Source organism: Rhinoraja longicauda, chromosome 1, assembly GCF_053455715.1.
Source record: "Rhinoraja longicauda isolate Sanriku21f chromosome 1, sRhiLon1.1, whole genome shotgun sequence".
NCBI classification, from domain to species: domain Eukaryota; kingdom Metazoa; phylum Chordata; class Chondrichthyes; order Rajiformes; family Arhynchobatidae; genus Rhinoraja; species Rhinoraja longicauda.
Genome location: NC_135953.1, coordinates 139,285,985 through 139,304,444, shown reverse-complemented (window position 1 = coordinate 139,304,444; position 18,460 = coordinate 139,285,985). Strand labels below are relative to the sequence as shown.

The following is an 18,460-nucleotide window of genomic DNA, read 5'->3' as shown; positions in this document are numbered from 1 at the left end:
AAGACAAAACCCCAAAAAAACACAAAAGACAAACAGACTGAAGTCCGCCACTTCCTGAAAAAGTTTCACTCTGTCAAAAGTTTCACTCTGTCACCACCCCCAAGCAACCAGCAAGTCTCATGATTTTTCTTGATCACGTTCTTCTTGTGACCCCCTCATCAATTCCTCCTTGTTTGTTGATTAAAAGCACTGACTGTGGTGAGCTGCACTGGGTGTTAATCATAGATAGGGGTGCCAACTATCTCACTCCCAATAAGGGACAAGGTGACGTCACCGCCCCGCGCCTCATGTGACCTCACCCCAACCAACGGCCACATGCTCCTGCCCCACCAATGGCAGCCGCCCGGGCCGGGAGGCGGGTTGCTTCGCAGCCTCCGTTAGGCGGCGCCGGGGCCTCCGGGCCTACACTGCCCGGGCCTACACTGTCCGGGCCTACACTGTCCGGGCCTACAGTGTCCGTGCCTACACTGTCCAGGCCTACACTGCACCCAACGGGTCGACGGCTCGCTCTGGCCACCGCGATGGCCGCCCGGGTTCCGGGGTGAGAGGCTCCCTCTCCCTTTTCCTCTCCCCCCTCGCCCGCCCACGGTCCCGGGGGAGACTCCCTGGCCGGCAACGGGTCCACGGGTTGTCAGTTGTGGGAGGGTTGCCGGGCCCGCAGGGGAGGTTTGGACCCAACGGGGTCCACTTGGTCTAGTGATTTAAAAAAAATCATCCATAGATTATATTTGATGCAAGATTCTTTTGTGTTGGTCTAATTACCTTTGTGGTGGATCGCTGGTTCGGATCTTCCCTTGGAAAAAGCTGACCCACACCAATAGATGGGAGCTGTGTCTGGAACACAGACATGCGGCCCCCTGTGGCAGACATGAGCTTCAATGCGGCCTGTAAAGCTGGCCCCAGTGCACTATGAGTTTCCCTTGTGCCGGCAAACATTTTGGGCAGCTCTTCCAATAAATCTTTAATAAGCTGCAAAAAAAACAAAAACAAAAACACCTTTCAGACTTTGCAAAATTAGGCAAATCTAACAGGCAAACCTTTTGCAAAGATCCACGATAATTATTTTCTGCAGTAACATAAAAGTAAACATGAATGCACAAATAAAATGCCTGACATCCGCTTCTTTTCATGCTTTGCAGAGCGGATTATGAAATGAATTTCCATTGAAAAGCAATGACCAAAATTTGATTCTTAAAATAATTATGACATTATTAAGAGGTAGACTAAACCATAACTCAGTTCTGGGCACCGTGTTAAAAGAAAGATATTGTCAAGCTTGAAAGGGTTCAGAGAAGATTTACGAAGATGTTGCCAGGACTGGAGGGTGTGAGCAGGGAGTGGTTAATAGACAATAGACAATAGGTGCAGGAGTAGGCCGTTCGGCCCTTCGAGCCAGCACCGCCATTCAATGTGATCTTGGCTGATCATTCACAATCAGTACCTCGTTCCTGTGTTCTCCCCATACCCCCTGAATCCGCTATCATTAAGAGTAGGCTGGATCTCTATTCCTTGGAGCACAGGAGGATGAGGGGTGATCTTATGGAGGTGTACAAATCATGAGGGGAATAAATTGGGTTGATGCACAGAGTACCTTGCCTAGAGTGGGGGAATCGAGGACCAGACGACATAGGTTTAAGATGAAGGGGAAAAGATTTAAAAGGAATCTGAGGGGTAACCTTTTCGCACAAAGGGTGGTGGGTGTATGGAACAAGCTGCCAGAGGAGGTAGATGAGGCTGGGATGATCCCAACTGTTTAAGAAACAGTTGGACAGGTATATGGATAGGACAAGTTTGGAGGGATATGGACCAAATGCAGGCAGGTGGGACAAGTGTAGCTGAGACGTGTTGGCCGGTGTGGGCAAGTTGGGCCGAAGGGCCTGTTTCCGCACTGTTTCAATCTATGACTCTATAACTTCCTAAATTCACTCATGCAGTTAAATATCTAAATTTCTATTTGAAAATTTCTATTTGGTGTGCCCTGCTTTTCCACTGAGACTTTGCTCACTGAACTCCTTGCAAGGAATTCCTTATTGTTACTTAATAATAAGGCAACACATTTAAGTTGCTGTTGAAATGATCCCATTGCTTCAGTTTAATTCTGGTGATGTTTAAAACTATGTTTTGTCACTTGGTCCCAGCTTTCTTCCCCTTATTTTGTTTTGCTTTATGAATGTGACTTTACAATGAATTAAATTGCATGCATCTTCCACACTGATGAAAAGATGTAAACCTGAAATGTTAATTTTCTTTCTACGAATGTGGCCTGAACTACCGAATTGTTACAACATTGCTTTTATCTGTCACAACACTGTTTTTATTTCAAACTAGACCAAGTGGACCCGTTGGGCCCAAACCTCTCCTGCATTAGTGCAGCACCTTCCTCTTCCCTCCCCCCCTCCACCCCTCGCCTCCTTCTCCCCCTCCCTTCCCCTCCCCCCTCCCTCCCACTCTCGTCCCCCTTCCTCTCCCCCACACTCCATCCCCCTCAACCCCCCTCCTTCCCCCCCTAGGAGATAGATTTAAACTTTAAAATGTGAATAACTTAAAAAATATAACACCGATTTCAATGAAACTTCTTCCATTAGCACCAAAGGTTCGACGGTGAGTAAGGTGGGCCTAACATTGTCGTGCTATCGTGTACCGTTTTGGCTGTAGTTCAGGAACAAACAAACAGACAATCGAGAGTTTTAGTATATAGATTTCCAGGAACTGCAGAATTTTGATTCGAACTTAGACTTCCTGGTTCACCCTGTTTACATTGCACCAAGGGTTCCCAAAGGTAATTGGTTGAAAAGACATTTTTGTTACTTGTTCATTTCACTGCACATCGTGTATGTGTATGTGACAAATAAACTTGACTTGACTTGGTCAACATGCACATGCGTAAAATTAACTGCAGAGGGCACAGCACAACATCAAATGCCCAATGTCTGAATATTTTGCCAAAAAGGCATCCATACAGTGTGGGCTGGCTGCTAGTACCATTATTGATAAATCCTGTTACTTCATAACCAGACCAATAACCCCTCAGGATAATTCTGCAATTGTGTTTACTGTTAGCTTGAAAGGGTTCAGAGAAGATTTACGAGGATGTTGCCAGGACTAGAGGGTGTGAGCTACAGGGAGAGGCCGTGTAGGCTGGGACTCTATTCCTTGGAGCGCAGGAGGATGAGGGGCGATCTTATAGAGGTGGTATACAATCATGAGAGGAATAGATCGGGTAGATGCACAGAGTCTCTTGCCCAGAGTGGCAGTATCGAGGACCAGAGGACATAGGCTCAAGGTGAAGGGGAAAAGATTTAATAGGAATCTGAGGGGGAACTTTTTCATAAAAACGGTGATGGGTGTATGGAACAAGCTGCCGGAGGAGGTGGGCTAACCGTGACATTTCCAACAAGTTGGGCCATAGGACCCGTTTCCATGCCACATAACGCCCCATGGAATAAAAGTGGTCACATTATTTCACTTACTCAATGTATCAGGAACACATTGCTTGTTATGCTATGTGAGAGGTGTGAAGAGAAAAGCAGTAAGCTTTGGATACACAAAATAATGCTCAGAACACAACAAGATGAAAAATAAGGTAACATATTTATGGAACGAATAAGGCAGCTGCATCCAGTAGTAATTACACACAAGGGAAATGAAGGCTGAATCTTTTTCATATTTGTTTTTTTGTTTCTTTATTAGAATTATTTTGTTTTCCAAATTGTAAAACCTAAACTAAATTGTAAGCTCCTCCTTTCAGTTTTTTTCACATAAATTACCACAGGAGTTTTGTCAGCTAGGAAAATGTCTGATCAGAACATAAAAAGGATATTTGATATATATTTTACATATAACAAAGGTGTTTATGTACCTGAAACCCCCCAGGGGCATTTGTGTGAACAAGATTTTGTTTATCAGTTAATGCGTATATTTTCTTTCCTATAAACTCAAGATTGTCAAAAATGCTTTTAAGGATTCCCTTGATAGGCCAGCTAGTTGTTCAGTGAGTAACTCAACTGTACAAATCGACAGTGCCGATTTCTGTTCATTAATATTATATGTGTGGGAACCGCAGATGCTGGTTTACACCGAAGATAGACACAAAATGCTGGAGTAACTCAACGGGACAGGCAGCATCTCTGGAGAGAAGGAATGGGTGACATTTTGGGTCGAGACCCTTCTTCAGACTGAGAGTCGGGGGAGAGGGAGACACAGAGATAAGGACGGGCAAGGTGTGAAAACGAGACATCAAAAGGGGTGAGGTTGAAGGAAAATGTAGCAATGGATCATGTTGTGTAAGAAAATAACTGCAGATGCTGGTACAAATTGAAGGTATTTATTCACAAAATGCTGGAGTAACTCAGCAGGTCAGGCAGCATCTCAGGAAAGAAGGAATGGGTGACGTTTCGGGTCGAGACCCTTCTTCAGACTGGGTCAATGTTAGCTACGAGAAGGTGACATCAATTATGTTCTATATCTAGGCCTGCAAGTGAAAGGCAGGACAAATCAAATATTTTTTCCTTCAACTGCGACACCAGAGGTAAAAATGAGCCTGCAAAGGTCAGTATCTGACGAAGGGTTCCCGACCAGAAACATTAATTGTTTCCCTTCCACAGATGTGGCCTGACCATGCCACTTCGAACAAGTTTGGCCGTTTCCATGCCATACAACTTTATGCCTCTGATTATTTCCATAATTTTCTCTCTTTACTTTAGATCCCCAACATCTGGGGATTTTTTTGTTTTTCGGGATAGCACCAAACATGGCTCTCGCAATTTAATTGCGTACTTCATACCATTGAGTTCATAGGCAGGAAAAGTTAAAAAAGGTTCTCAGAGTTGGGGGAGGGTTGATGGGCCCGGCGGTGGCGCGCCCAGAAAGGATGAACAAATAGAATTTGAACTATCTTGCGTCACAACGGGAACTCGACGGGTCCACGGGTATCCGCACGTGCGCAGCAGCTCGGGAGGACCGGCGCCCGGCCCGGCGTGCCTGACCTTCCTCCCATGGTGCAGCGCGGCGGCAGAGAGAAGGTCAAAGAAGATGGCTGCCGGCAGGGCGAACATGCGGCAGCGCCTTGCGGCCACTCTCCTGCTGCTGGCCGTCGAGATGGCCGCCCGGGGCCTGGGTGAGTGGCTCCCTCTCCCCTTTCCTCTCCCCCATCTGTCCCAGGGGAAACTCCCTGGCTGGCAACGGGTCCAAGGGTCGTCAGTTGGGGGAGGGCTGCCAGACCCGGCGGCGACCCTCGACCCTGGGATCTTGTTGAGCGCTTTTGGGGTAAATAAATTTGTGTTTAGACGTTTATCAATGCAGGAGAGGTTTGGACGGGTCGTATAGTAGCACATAAAACTAATAACAGAATACTGCATCAGCAACAAAGGCAGTACAACCTGTGCCTGGGCCATATGCACGTGTGAGCCATGTTTAGTTTAGAGATGTTCATATTTATGTTTTTAACCATTTTAATGCCCCTTCCCATATCAACCTCTCTGTCCTGGGCCTCCACCATTGCCAGAGAGCAAATTGGAGGAACCACACCTCATATTCTGATTGGGTAGCTAACAATCCTATGAAGATAGACACAAAATGCTGGAGTAACTCAGCGGGTCAGGCAGCATCTCGGGAGAGAAGGAATGGGTGACGTTTCAGGTCAAGACCCTTCTTCACACTGATGTCAGGGGAGTGGGCGGGACAGAGATAAAATGTAGTCGGAGACAGTAAGACTGGTGGGAGAGCTGGGAAGGGCGAGGGGGATGGAGAGAGAGGGAAAGCAAGGGTTACTTGAAGTTGGAGAAGTCAATATTCATACCGCTGGGGTGTAAGCTGCCCAAGCGAAATATGAGGTGCTGTTCCTCCAAGTTGCACTGGGCCTCACTCTGATATGAACAATCCTATGATATGAACACCCGAGTTCTCCAATATTAGGTGATTAACCAACAACACCACGCTTCATTTGTAAACCAGCGTCTGCAGCGGCAGGTGTCTAACACAAGGTCATAAGTAACAGGAGTAGAATGAGGCCATTCGGCCCATCAAGTCTACTCCGCCATTCAATGATGGCTGATCTATCTATCTCTCCCTCCCTCCTAACCCCATTGTCCTGCCTTCTCCCCATAACCTGGCACCTGTAGTAATCAACAATCTATCTATCTCTTCCTTAAAAATATCCACTGACTTTGCCTCCACAGCCTTCTGTGGCAAAGAATTCCAGATTCACCACCCTCTGACTAAAGTGTAAGAAAATAACTGCAGATGCTGGTACAAATCGAAGGTATTTATTTCACAAAATGCTGGAGTAACTCAGCTGGTCAGGCAGCATCTCAGGAGAGAAGGAATGGGTGACATTTCGGGTCGAGACTCTTCTTCAGACTGATCTGACTAAAGCCATTTCTCCTCATCTCCTTCCTAAAAGAACGTCCTTTAACTCTGAGGCTATAACCTCTAGTCCTAGACTCTCCCACTGGTGGAAACATCCTCCCCACATCCACTCTATCCAAGCCTTTAACTATTCTGTACGTTTGGATGAGACCCCCCTCATTCTTCTAAACTCCAGCGAATCCAGGTCCAGTGCCATCAAATGCTCATAATATGTCACTCATTAATCTTGTCAGATGCAGAAGATAGATACAAAATGCCGGAGTAACTCAGCGGGACTGGCAACGTCTTTGGAGAGATGAAATGGGTGACGTATCGGGTCGAGACCCTTCTTCAGATACAGATGTACACCGATCAGCCAAAACATTATGACCACTGATAGGCAAAGTGAATAACATTGATTATCTTTTTACAATGGTACCTGTCAAGGGGTGGGATATATTAGGCAGCAAGTGAACAGTCAGTTCTTGAAGTTGATGTGTTGGATGCAGGAGAGATGGGCAGGAGTAAAGACCTGAGCGATTTTGTCAAGGGCCAAATTGTTATGTCACTATTCTGTATTTTTCAATGAGGTCCCCCCTCATTCTTCTCAACTCCAGCAAGTGCAGGCCCAGTGCCGACAAACGCTCATCTTAGGTTAACCCACTCATTCTTGGGATCATTCTATTAAACCTCCTCTGGAGCCTCTACAGACCCAGCACATCCTTCCTCAGATATGGTGGCCAAAATTGTTCACAATATTCCAAATGTGGCCTGACCAGCGCCTTATAGAGCCTCAACATCACATCCCTGATTTTGTATACAAGCCCTCGTGAAATAAACGCATTGCATTTGTTTTCTTTACTACCAAACCGATTTGCAGATTAACGTTTTGGGAATCCTGCACCAGCACTCCCAAGTTCCTTGGCACCTACGATTTCCGGATTCTCACCCCAATTTAGGAAATATTTATGTTTGGTTTGCTTGTGAGTTATAATCTTCATGTACCCAGCCTCTTCTCCTTAGTACTCCAGTGTGATGACTTTAGCCATTATTAACCTCCTGGCTGTCCAAAGTTCCAAGAAGGTAGTTAAGATCAGTATCTAGAGTGCTATCAAGAGTGCTATTAAGCAATTTACGTAGTAATGGTTTACATCAACATCTCCACAAAACTGATGATTTTGTTTTTAATCCCCCAGAACAGGTGGGTGCTGGTCTGACAGAAAATTAAAGGGATAAACATTTAAAATCCAAATTTCAGCCTTCTCCTTTTAGGCAATTTAGTCTCTGGGAGTATTTTGAAATTATTTTGGAAAGGTTTGTGCACGACTTTAAAAGTTTCTCTACTGTTTAAGCTATGATCAACTGTACTTCCTTGGCAGGAACGTGGAGCTAGTTGAGAATGATGTTCCCATAAATGTGCTCTTGGAGCTGTCCGGGAGGAATGGAACGCAATGGTTCCCCAATGCCGAACAAACCAAATCTGTAAATAGTCTCTCGTCAACTCCCCATGGTCACCAAAGACACTTCCCATGACGGCTGGATCACGTAGGCGGATGCCATTTTTATAAATTAGTAGAACAATATGTCTCATTGCAGAATGTCTGCATTTACGCCGAGAAGAGTTCATACTTAAAACTGGAAATTGTAGGAAACCGGACAAGGCAATATTTAGGGCGGCGCGGTGGCGCAGCGGTAGAGTTGCTGCCTTACAGCGCTTGCAGCGCCGGAGACCCTGGTTCGATCCCGACTACGGGCACTGCCTGCACAGAGTTTGTACGTTCACCTGCGTGGGTTTTCTTCGAGATCTTCGGTTTCCTCCCACACTCCAAAGACGTACAGGTTTGTAGGTTAATTGGCTTGGGTTTGTATACTTGGTGTAATTGAAAATTGTCCCCACTATGCGTAGGATAGTGTTAGTGTGTGGGGATCACTGGTCGGTGCGGACTCGGTTGGCCGAAGGGCCTGTTTCCGTGCTCTATCTCTATAACTAAAAACTAAAACCATCCAGCAGGTCAGGCAGCAAACGTGGAAAGAGAAATAAGTCAAAAGTTTCTGGAGCAGGACTCTTTGGCAGATCCAGCTAAGAGATCAAACTAGTTAGTTTACAGCAGCTGAGAAAAAGGGGAAGAGACAAAGTGGAAAAGGGGAATATTTAGAGTTGGAAACAGGCCCTTCCGTCCAACTTGCCCATGCTGATCAAGATGCCCCGTCTCGACTAGTCCCACCTACCCACATTTAGCCCATATCCCTCTAAACCTTACCAACCAACATCCCTGGCCAAATATCTTATCAATGTTGTTTTAATGGTTATTTTATATGTGTCTAACAGGGTGAGACCAACTGAATTGGCAGAGCAATGGGAATTGCGGACATATTCATACTATGCTTCTTTCCACACAAGATGCTGCTAACAAGAAGGCAGTGGAACATGCTCAGCTGGCTAGTCTATACAAAAGAAAATGAAAAAAGAAGTCAAAATAATGACAGGCAGAAGTGCACAGTTCTGATGCGGAGAGAGAGAGATAGACGGAAAGAATGATCTAAAAATAGAGAACTGATATTTAGTCCAGAAGGCTGCACGGTTCTCAAACGGAAGATGAGGTGACATTCCCCAAGCAGTGCATGCAGGAAGCCACGGAACGAAAGGTGAAGCAGGGTGGTGAATTAATGTGGCATGCAACTGGAAGCTCTGCCTGGGAATATGAATTCTGCCGGGGTAGAAGTCAAGGATAGTGGGGGCTCATGTATTGCGCTGTCCAGGAGGACGAAGAGTGAGAAGGAAAGCGTAGAGCAAGTCGGGGTGTGAAAGTAGCCTCATTGAAATGGCAGGCAGTGACTAGTGGGGTACCGCAAGGCTCGGTGTTGGGACCGCAGCTATTTACAATATACATCAATGACTTGGATGAAGGGATTAAAAGTACCATTAGCAAATTTGCCGATGATACAAAGCTAGGTGGCAGTGTGAACTGTGAGGAAGATGCTATGAGGTTGCAGGGTGACTTGGACAGGTTGTGTGCGTGGGCGGATGCATGGCAGATGCAGTTTAATGTGGATAAGTGTGAGGTTATCCACTTTGGTGGTAAGAATAGGAAGGCAGATTATTATTTGAATGGTGTCAAGTTAGGAACGTGATCTGGGTGTCTTAGTGCATCAGTCACTGAAAGGAAGCATGCAGGTACAGCAGGCAGTGAAGAAAGCCAATGGAATGTTGGCATTCATAACAAGAGGAGTTGAGTATAGGAGCAAAGAGGTCCTTCTGCAGTTGTACAGGGCTCTAGTGAGACCGCACCTGGAGTACTGTGTGCAGTTTTGGTCTCCAAATTTGAGGAAGGATATTCTTGCTATTGAGGGCGTGCAGCGTAGGTTTACTAGGTTAATTCCCGGAATGGCGGGACTGTCATATGTTGAAAGACTGGAGCGACTAGGTTTGTATACACTGGAATTTAGAAGGATGAGAGGGGATCATATCGAAACGTATAAGATTATTAAGGGGTTGGACATGTTAGAGGCAGGAAACATGTTCCCAATGTTGGGGGAGTCCAGAACCAGGGGCCACAGTTTAAGAATAAGGGGTAGGCCATTTAGAACAGAGATGAGGAAAAACCTTTTTAGTCAGAGAGTTGTGAATCTGTGGAATTCTCTGCCTCAGAAGGCAGTGGAGGCCAATTCTCTGAATACATTCAAGAGAGAGCTAGATAGAGCTCTTAAGGATAGCGGAGTCAGGGGGTATGGGGAGAAGGCAGGAGCGGGGTACTGATTGAGAATGATCAGCCATGATCACATTGAATGGTGGTGCTGGCTCGAAGGGCCGAATGGCCTACTCCTGCACCTATTGTCTATTGTCTATAAATATCGTCAGTTAGGTATTGAGTAACTGTGCTTCATTTACCTCTTTAATGTTTAGTTTAGTGATACAGCGCGGAAGCAGGCCTCTTCGGCCCACTGAGTCCACGCCGACTGGCGATCCCCGCACATTAACACTATCCTACACCCACTGGGGACAATTTTTACATTTACCAAGCCAATTAACCTACAAACCTGCACGTCTTTGGAGTGCGGGAGGAAACTGAAGATCACGGAGAAAGCCCAAGCAGATCACGGGGAGAACGTACAAACTCCGTACGGACAGCACCCGTAGTCGGGATGGAACCCGGGTCTCCGGCGCTGCATTCGCTGTAAGGCAGCAACTCTACCGCTGCGCCACCGTGACCACCCAATGTACTAATAACGGTTTCTATAGTATGTGCAGATGTCAGGAGGACGTCTGGAGAATATGACTGGAGCAAAGTCTGTGGATGGCTGGATTGTAATCATGTATTGTCTTTCCGCTGACTGCATTAGCATGCAATAAAAAAGCTTTTCACTGTACCTCGGTACATGTGACAACTAAACTTGAGCTGGGCAGCTCCTGAATGCCATGGATTGTCCCATCGAATAACCAAAGATGCCAATTGTAACGGCCTGGCTGATCAGCACACTACTTAAAATAAGGTCATCAGTGACAGGAGCAGAATTAGGCCATTCGGCCCATCTAATCTTCTCCGCCATTCAATCATGGCGGATCTATCTCTCTCTCCTAACCCCATAAACCCTGACACCCGTACTAATCAAGAAAAATTGCCCTTTGTTTCATAAACCAAATTTATGAAAAACTAGACCATTGGGCCCAAACCTCTCCTGCATTGGTGCAGCACCCTCTCCTCCTCCCCCCTCCCCGTCCCCTCTTCCCCCCTCCCTCCCTCCTCCCCCTCACCCCTTCCCCCCACTCCTTTCCCCTCAACCCCCCCTTATCCTCCCTCCTCCCCCCCCCCCCTCCCTCCCCCTCTCCCTCCCTAGGAGATAGATTTAAACTTTAAAATGTGAATAACTTTACAAATATAACACCGATTTCAATGAAACCTTCCATTAGCACCAAAGGGACAACGGTGAGTAAGCTGGGCCTAAAATTGTCGTGCTATCGTGTACCGTTTTGGCTGTTGTTCAGGAACAAACAAACAAATAAATAAGTTTTAGTATATAGATGAGTGTGATATTCATAAAATCCCAGAGCAAAGCAAAACTACAAATATTTTTTGAAAATAGAAAATGCTAGAAGAACTGAGCTAAGTCAAACAGCATCCATGGGGAGACAATGAGTGAAATTTTCAGGGCAAGGGCTCTTCATTAGAACTTTGATAATGCCTCTAGCATTCTGTTTTTTCCCCTGATTTTGAGCAACTGCAGCTGTTTGTTCAGATATAAATTGCTTTTATGTGCACCTTATCTGGTTAAACAATGTTTTAAAAAAAACCACTGGAATGACAGTTTCTGGAATTTAACGACATGTTTGAAATGGCAGGATGTTGAGCTTTCATCTAATATTTCTTGCCACATTACCTACCTCATTGCTCTCGTGAAGATTTACCAACAAGCTGTCAGGAGTAGGTATGAAGATATCTGTGCGAGAAATAGGAAAAGAGCGGCATTCAAACTTGCAATAAATAACCAGATATCTTCAGGAAAACAGAAATAACGTAGACATGTTTCGTCATGCCAAAGACAGTCATCTGGATTTCATAGTTATCAACATGTCCAAGATTTAAATGCACCCTTGATAGCAAAGAAAACAATTGACCAATTTTTTGAAGAATTCACAAGAAATATCACGAGGGCAACAGGGCCGGAGACATTGTCTATGTGGACTTTGGCAGGATCATTGATAAGTTTCCTCATGGTACTCTGCTCTAAAAGGTTAGATCACATGGGATCCAGGAAGAGTTGGCGAATTGCATAGAGAAATGGCATCACGGTGGGAAGCAGAGGGATGGTGGTGGTGGAAGATTTGTTTTTTCAGACTGGAGGTCTGTAAACTGTTGGCGTGCCTCAGTGATTTGTGTCGGACTCGTTAGCGTTTGCCATATACGTCAATGATATGGATGGGAATGTACATGGCATGAATTGCAAGTTGACAAATTAGGTGGTGACGTTGGCAGTTAAGGTGGTCATGAAGAATAATAAGCGGGATGTTAATCAGTTGGACAAGTGGGCTGAGGAGTGGCTGGTGGAGTTACATTTAGATAGTACAAAGTGTTGCATTTTGGGATGTCAAATCAAGGCAGGATCTTCACAGTAAACAGGAAGGCCCTGAGGAGTGCTACTGAGCAGTGGGATATAGGAGTACAGGTACGCAATTCCCTGAAAGTGGCATTGCAGGTAGATAGGGCGGGGAAGAAAGCCTTCACCAGTGAGGAAATTGAGTGTAAAAGTTAGGACATAATGTTATAGGTGTTCAAGGCATCACAACCAAAACCAGGCATGGACCATAGATCAGGTCAGCAATACGAAAGTCAGGCATGGATCAATCCGCCTTAGGGGATTGATCTACAGGTAAGGCCACACTTGGTGAATTATGTTCAGCTTTGGTCACCCGACACGTCGCCCGGCTCGGCCGCGGGATGTTTCAGCGCCCGGTGCGGCTCGGCCGCGGGGACTTCCATCCACTTGCGGGGACTGTGCGGGTCGGTCGGGGACGAGCTGTCTGTCCGTGGGCGTGGGGAAGAGAGTGGAAGTTTTGTTGCCTCCATCACAGCGAGGGGGTGTTTGGAGTCACTGTGATGGACGTTTGTGTTGGGGTCATGTGTCTTGTGTTCTTTTTTGTGTGTGACTGCTATGTAATTTCGTTCGGTACCTTGGTACCGAATGACAAATAAAGCTCTGTTGAACTGTTGAACTATAGGAAAGATGCCATTAAGCTGGAAATGGTGCAGAGAATATTTACGGGGATGCTGTACGGGGCTTGAAGGCCTGAGCCTGGGGATGATGAGAGATGGGGTTGGTTAGGACTTTATTCCTTGGAGTGCAGGAGACCGACGGTTGATAGTATAGAGGTGTAAAATGCACAGGGTGAATGCGCAGTCTTTTTCTCAGGGTAGAGGAATCAATAACTAGGTTTAAGGTGAGATGGGAAAGAAATAATAGGAACCTGAAGGGCAACTTTTCACACAAAGGGTGTATGAAACGAGCAGTCAGAGGAAATAGTTGGAACAGGTACAATAACAACGTTCAAAGGAAATTTCAACAGGTATATGGACGGGAAAGCTGAGAAGGATATGGGCCAAACGCAGGCAAATGAGACAAGCTTCGATGGGGCCTTTTGATCAGCATGGACTGGTTGGGCCTAGAGTTTAAATGAATGTTCATCCCAAACTTTTATGAAAGAAATGAAGGTGTCAGAAGGTGACAGTGAGATAGTAGACAATGTCCTAATGGTGGAACTATGCAGTCTCTGTAATGCTGAGAATATGACATTTCAGCTCAAGTCCAAATAAGGATTCTGAGTTCATCAGAAAAAAAATGCCATGGAGAGGCTGATACAATCAATGTTGAGGGTATGAAGGTCGTGGTCCCGAAGCAACAAGAGACAAGTCTGAAGGAGTAATCAGACTACTTTCAGTGGTGCAATGATAATTCTGACGATGGATAAGGTGAAAACGTTACATCACAGCTATTGAAATCTGCAATACTGGTTGGGTCCTATTTATGCAGGACTTAACGGGACTGGTGTTTTGAGCAGAAAACTAATGGGAGAGATTCAAAATAACTTGCAGGCAGGATGGATGGAGGTTTGGGAGGCAGCAAAAACAATTTCAAGGAATTTAGAGTGGACGGCAAGGTTGGTGAGGAATAGGTGATTAGGGTGGGGATGGTGCTGGTCAGAAGGATATATGCTGAGATCCTATGGGCCTCTCAGCATAGAAATGTCCTGGGGAATTAACAGGCGAACTGAAATTTTATTCACCGATACATCTTTCGAAAGAATCCTGAATTCTTTCTTTTCTAAAATAACCAAATCATCAACTCACTCCCAGAAAGGGTTAAAAATCATCGTCTCCTCTGCGTCTTGACTTCCTTTTCCCATAAACCCTCCTCTCCTTTATTCACCAAAGAGACATTTCTACAACTTCTCATGATGTCGGTGGTCAGAAATATAATTCACAAAGGCGCATACAAAACTTAAGACAATTACTTTAACCAATTTATCATGCTGGTAAAAATCCCCAGCCCAGGAAGCCCACATGACACTCATAACAAAGAACAGATTACTTAATTTTAACAGACATTTTCCATGTTAATTTTTCCTCAGTAACCAAGTCATTATTCCACAAAATTGCACTAAAGCTTTTATTTGTCTGGAAAATGTTGCTGCAGATTAAAATACTATAATTGGTTCAATAAAAAGTGGATTTAAACAAACTTATTATCCCTTTATTATGTACAGCATATTGCCACATCGCAAAATTAAACGACAACATTACAAAGATAAGACTTATTTTCATATTGTACCTTCAATCTCGGACACGATCAACATTTGAGGCTGTGACAATCCTTCCTGCAAGTTGAGGAAATGAACTGTGCTGTCAAAGGTAATAAATCCTATTCTGGTCCTCGAGTCCCCAGGTAACCTAAGATATATTCAGAATTATTTTTACACACAATTAGCAATTAGCTTAATACGCCTTAGCAATTAGCTTAAAAGAGCAATACAAACATTTCTACAATGTTAGTAAATCACAAATCACTACAAGGAAGAGATTGCATCATGGCATCGGATCTCTTCTTGGGCTGGCTACGGAGACGATAGCACGTAATGTTTCCTCCCCTTGTGTTACAATAAAACTACGAGTTGTTACTCCTGTGTATGGGTTTGATTCCAACAACATAGTGTCAGAAGTGGGATTAAGTTCTTTGGAACCCCGTGCGCCAAATCCCCCTTAGTTCTTCCCCTCCTCCCCCCCATCCTCCCTCACGACACTCCCCTCACAACGGTCCTCCATTGGCCAGCACAAGCTACTTTATTTTAAAGAAAAGAAGGCCTCTTACTTGTCAAGGTTCTCCAACAAAGACTGACAGCAAATGTTCAGGTATCCTGATTCCACAGCGTTATGGGAAACATCAAAAACAAAGAGATAGACAGCAGGTTGAGGAGGTCGCAACTGCAAAGGAAATATTTTGACATTCAAAGACATACTTAAAACAATTAGAACTTCAGAATACATAGTTACACGTTTTATCATTTCGATCGTACAAGTCAATTACAAACTAATTCAAATAGATTGCAATGCTCTGCTCTACACAATAAATGTTTACTAATATACATGCAGGTCAATAGCCATTCATTTGATTTCCTAGAAAAACAAAATTTTACCATATAATCCGAGGAAGCAATAAATTCCACAGTTGCAGTTTGCACTTCCGGTCGTTTATGAGGTTCACCATATGAGCGTGTTAAAGGATTATACATAAATTCTTCTGGCACTGCAAGATAACGTGAAAGATTTTATTTGCAAACAAACGCTAACATTCAAAATCATGCAAGTTGTTTCACCAAATGCTAATAATCTCCTGGCAAACCGGTTAAAATGTCGAAGAGGCTGAATTTAAGTCTCGGAGTGATGCCAAAATTATGCACATCATTGCAAACAAACCCAAGGCCCTGTGAGCTGAACAAGTTATTCAACTCAAAGAAACCAACCACCCTTAAAGATTCGGGTGAAAAACGAGAAAACTGCTTTTCGTAGCAAGGCTCATCCTTTTCATATCGTCACATTATCTGAGGGGAGCTAGCGTCATTAGAGGGTAGCTACTTTGTGAAAATGCTACAATTCACAACAAGAAAAAGTTTACAAAACAGATGTTTGCAACAATTGATTCAGGACAATTGGAAAAGATGAATGATGGCATCAATCATTCATGGAGTCATTTAAGTTCCTTGGAACCATCGTCTCCAAGGACCTTAAATGGGGGCCACCATCGACTCCACGGTCAAGAAAGCCCAACAGAGGATGTACTTCCTGCGGCAGCTGAGGAAACACAATCTGCCACAGGCAATGATGGTCCAATTCTATACTGCCAACGTAGTCCGTCCTCACCTTCTCCATCATGGTCTGGTTTGGCTCAGCCACCAAGCACGACATCCGGAGGCTGCAACGAATCGTTCGATCAGCTGAGAAGGTGGTTGGCTGCAACCTTCCCCCCATCGACGAACTGTACACTACAAGGGCCAGGAAGCGAGCGGGCAAGGTCATCTCTGACCCCTCTTACCCTGGCCACAAACTCTTCGAAGCACTTCCCTCTGGAAGGCGACTCAGGACTGTCAAAGCAGCCACAGCCAGACATAAAACAGCTTTTTTCCGTGAGTAGTAGCTCTACTCAATAACCAAAAGTCTGTAGCCTCTTTTTGCTCTTGTTTATTTCACTCACATGTTTAAACCGTAATGTTGTATTCTTAATGTTTTATGCTTTATTCTTAATTGATTACTGTATGTTTGTGTTGTTACTTGCGAGCGGAGCACCAAGGCACATTCCTTATTTGTGTACATACTTGGGCAATAAACTTATTCATTCATTCATACGAAATGCCCTTTTGTCCTGATTCAATTGTGCAAACATCATTTTTTGTAAACATTTTCCTGTTGTGAATTTTAGCATTTTCACAAAGTAGCTCCCCTCAAATCCTACTCTCCCCACTTATTCTGAAATATCATATCCCCTGTTGTTCACTATTTTATGTACCACAATCAATATCTTTTAATTTTTGTCTGGATAATTAACCAACACTCTCTTGCTCCTCTCCATCTTCCTTGATGCACAATTGTTCTCCCTAATGATACTCCCCTTTCTGTGTTCCGCAGAGATCGTTCCCTCCGTAACTCCCTGGTCCACTCGTCCCTTCCTACCCAAACCACTCCATTCCCGGGCACTTTCCCCAGCAACCGCACGAGATGCAACACCTGTCCCTATACCTCCCCCCTCAACTCCATCCAAGGACCCAAACAGTCTTTCCAGGTGAGACAGAGGTTCACCTGCACCTCCTCCAACCTTGTCTATTGCATCCGCTGCTCCAGATGCCAACTTATTTACATCGGCGAAACCAAACGCAGGCTCGGCGATCGCTTCGCTCAACTCCTGCGCTCGGTCCGCGTTAACCAATCTGATCTCCCGGTGGCTGAGCACTTCAACTTCCCCCTCCCATTCCCAGTCTGACCTTTCTGTCATGGGCCTCCTCCAGTGCCATAGTGAGTCCCACTGGAAATTGGAGGAATAGCACCTCATATTTCGCCTGGGCAGCTTGCAGCCCAGCAGTATGAACATTGACTTCTCCAACTTTAGATAGTTCCTCTGTCCCTCTCTTCCCCTCCCCCTTACCAGATCTCCCACTGTCTTCCTGTCTCCACCTATATCCTTCCTTTGTCCCGCCTCCCTGACATCAATCTGAAGAAGGGTCTCGACCCGAAACGTCACCCATTCCTTCTCTCCTGAGATGCTGCCTGACCTGCTGAGTTACTCCAGCATTTTGTGAATAAATCCCTAATGATAGGTGTCATAGGAATCCAGCCTCAATAATCTCTGTAGTCCTTCATGAGTCTAGTCTTGAAAACGTCAACTGTAAAACTGAACGTTTACTTTCTGGTTCTCTGAATTCCCAGGTGTTAAAATAACACTAAAGTTGACCAACATTTCTTAACTTACCATCATTAACTCGATAACACAGATTGCATTTCCACCTCCTTTGATCAAGGAAGGATACAAATGGGTTAATGTATGTCCTGCAGGATCGGCATCTGACAATGGTGCTGGACGTAATCACGGGTAAATGCTGAATCATCAACAAAACCAGTTATTATTAAGCCAAAATTCCAACTTTCCCAATAAATGCAAGTTCAATTAATATCTAAAACGGGATCGACACAAAGCAATGAAACACATCCAGGAAAGGTCCTTTGGGCTTTTGTCACCTTTTCTCCAACCCGGATCTCATGCTGCAGGTTGCGATCACTATTTCCAGCAGCATACCTCCCCATATCCTGGGACATGACACGATCCCAGCCATCCCTCAAAGTCAAAGCAGAGAAGAGGCTAAACCTCAAGTACTACATTCTGAGGTTGCTCTCCAGAACTGTTTATTGGTGATTTCAATATCAATAATTTTGACCGAAAATCCCCTCGTGCTTTGATGAGGTGGGGTTTCTAAAGTATGCCCAGGAAAGCTTTCTTAAACAATATGTAAAGGGTCCCACTACAGAGGGTGCATCACTGAACCTCCTATTAGTGAATAAGGCAGGGAAGTGGGAGTCAG

The 18,460-nt window shown here is 44.9% G+C and overlaps 1 protein-coding gene across 3 annotated transcripts in view; it reads right to left on the bottom strand.

The window, feature by feature from the left end:
* LOC144597728 (protein transport protein Sec24B-like) overlaps positions 1-18,460 on the bottom strand; it is a 122,117-nt gene that overhangs the window by 30,843 nt on the left and 72,814 nt on the right. For all 3 annotated transcript variants that reach the window (XM_078407263.1, XM_078407261.1, XM_078407264.1), the window contains 6 exons: positions 17,854-17,980; positions 15,530-15,639; positions 15,205-15,317; positions 14,668-14,786; positions 11,726-11,781; positions 763-969 (listed from right to left, as the gene is read on the bottom strand). In XM_078407263.1, the coding sequence (XP_078263389.1) occupies positions 763-969; positions 11,726-11,781; positions 14,668-14,786; positions 15,205-15,317; positions 15,530-15,639; positions 17,854-17,980 (732 nt within the window). The remainder of the gene's footprint in view (positions 1-762; positions 970-11,725; positions 11,782-14,667; positions 14,787-15,204; positions 15,318-15,529; positions 15,640-17,853; positions 17,981-18,460) is intronic.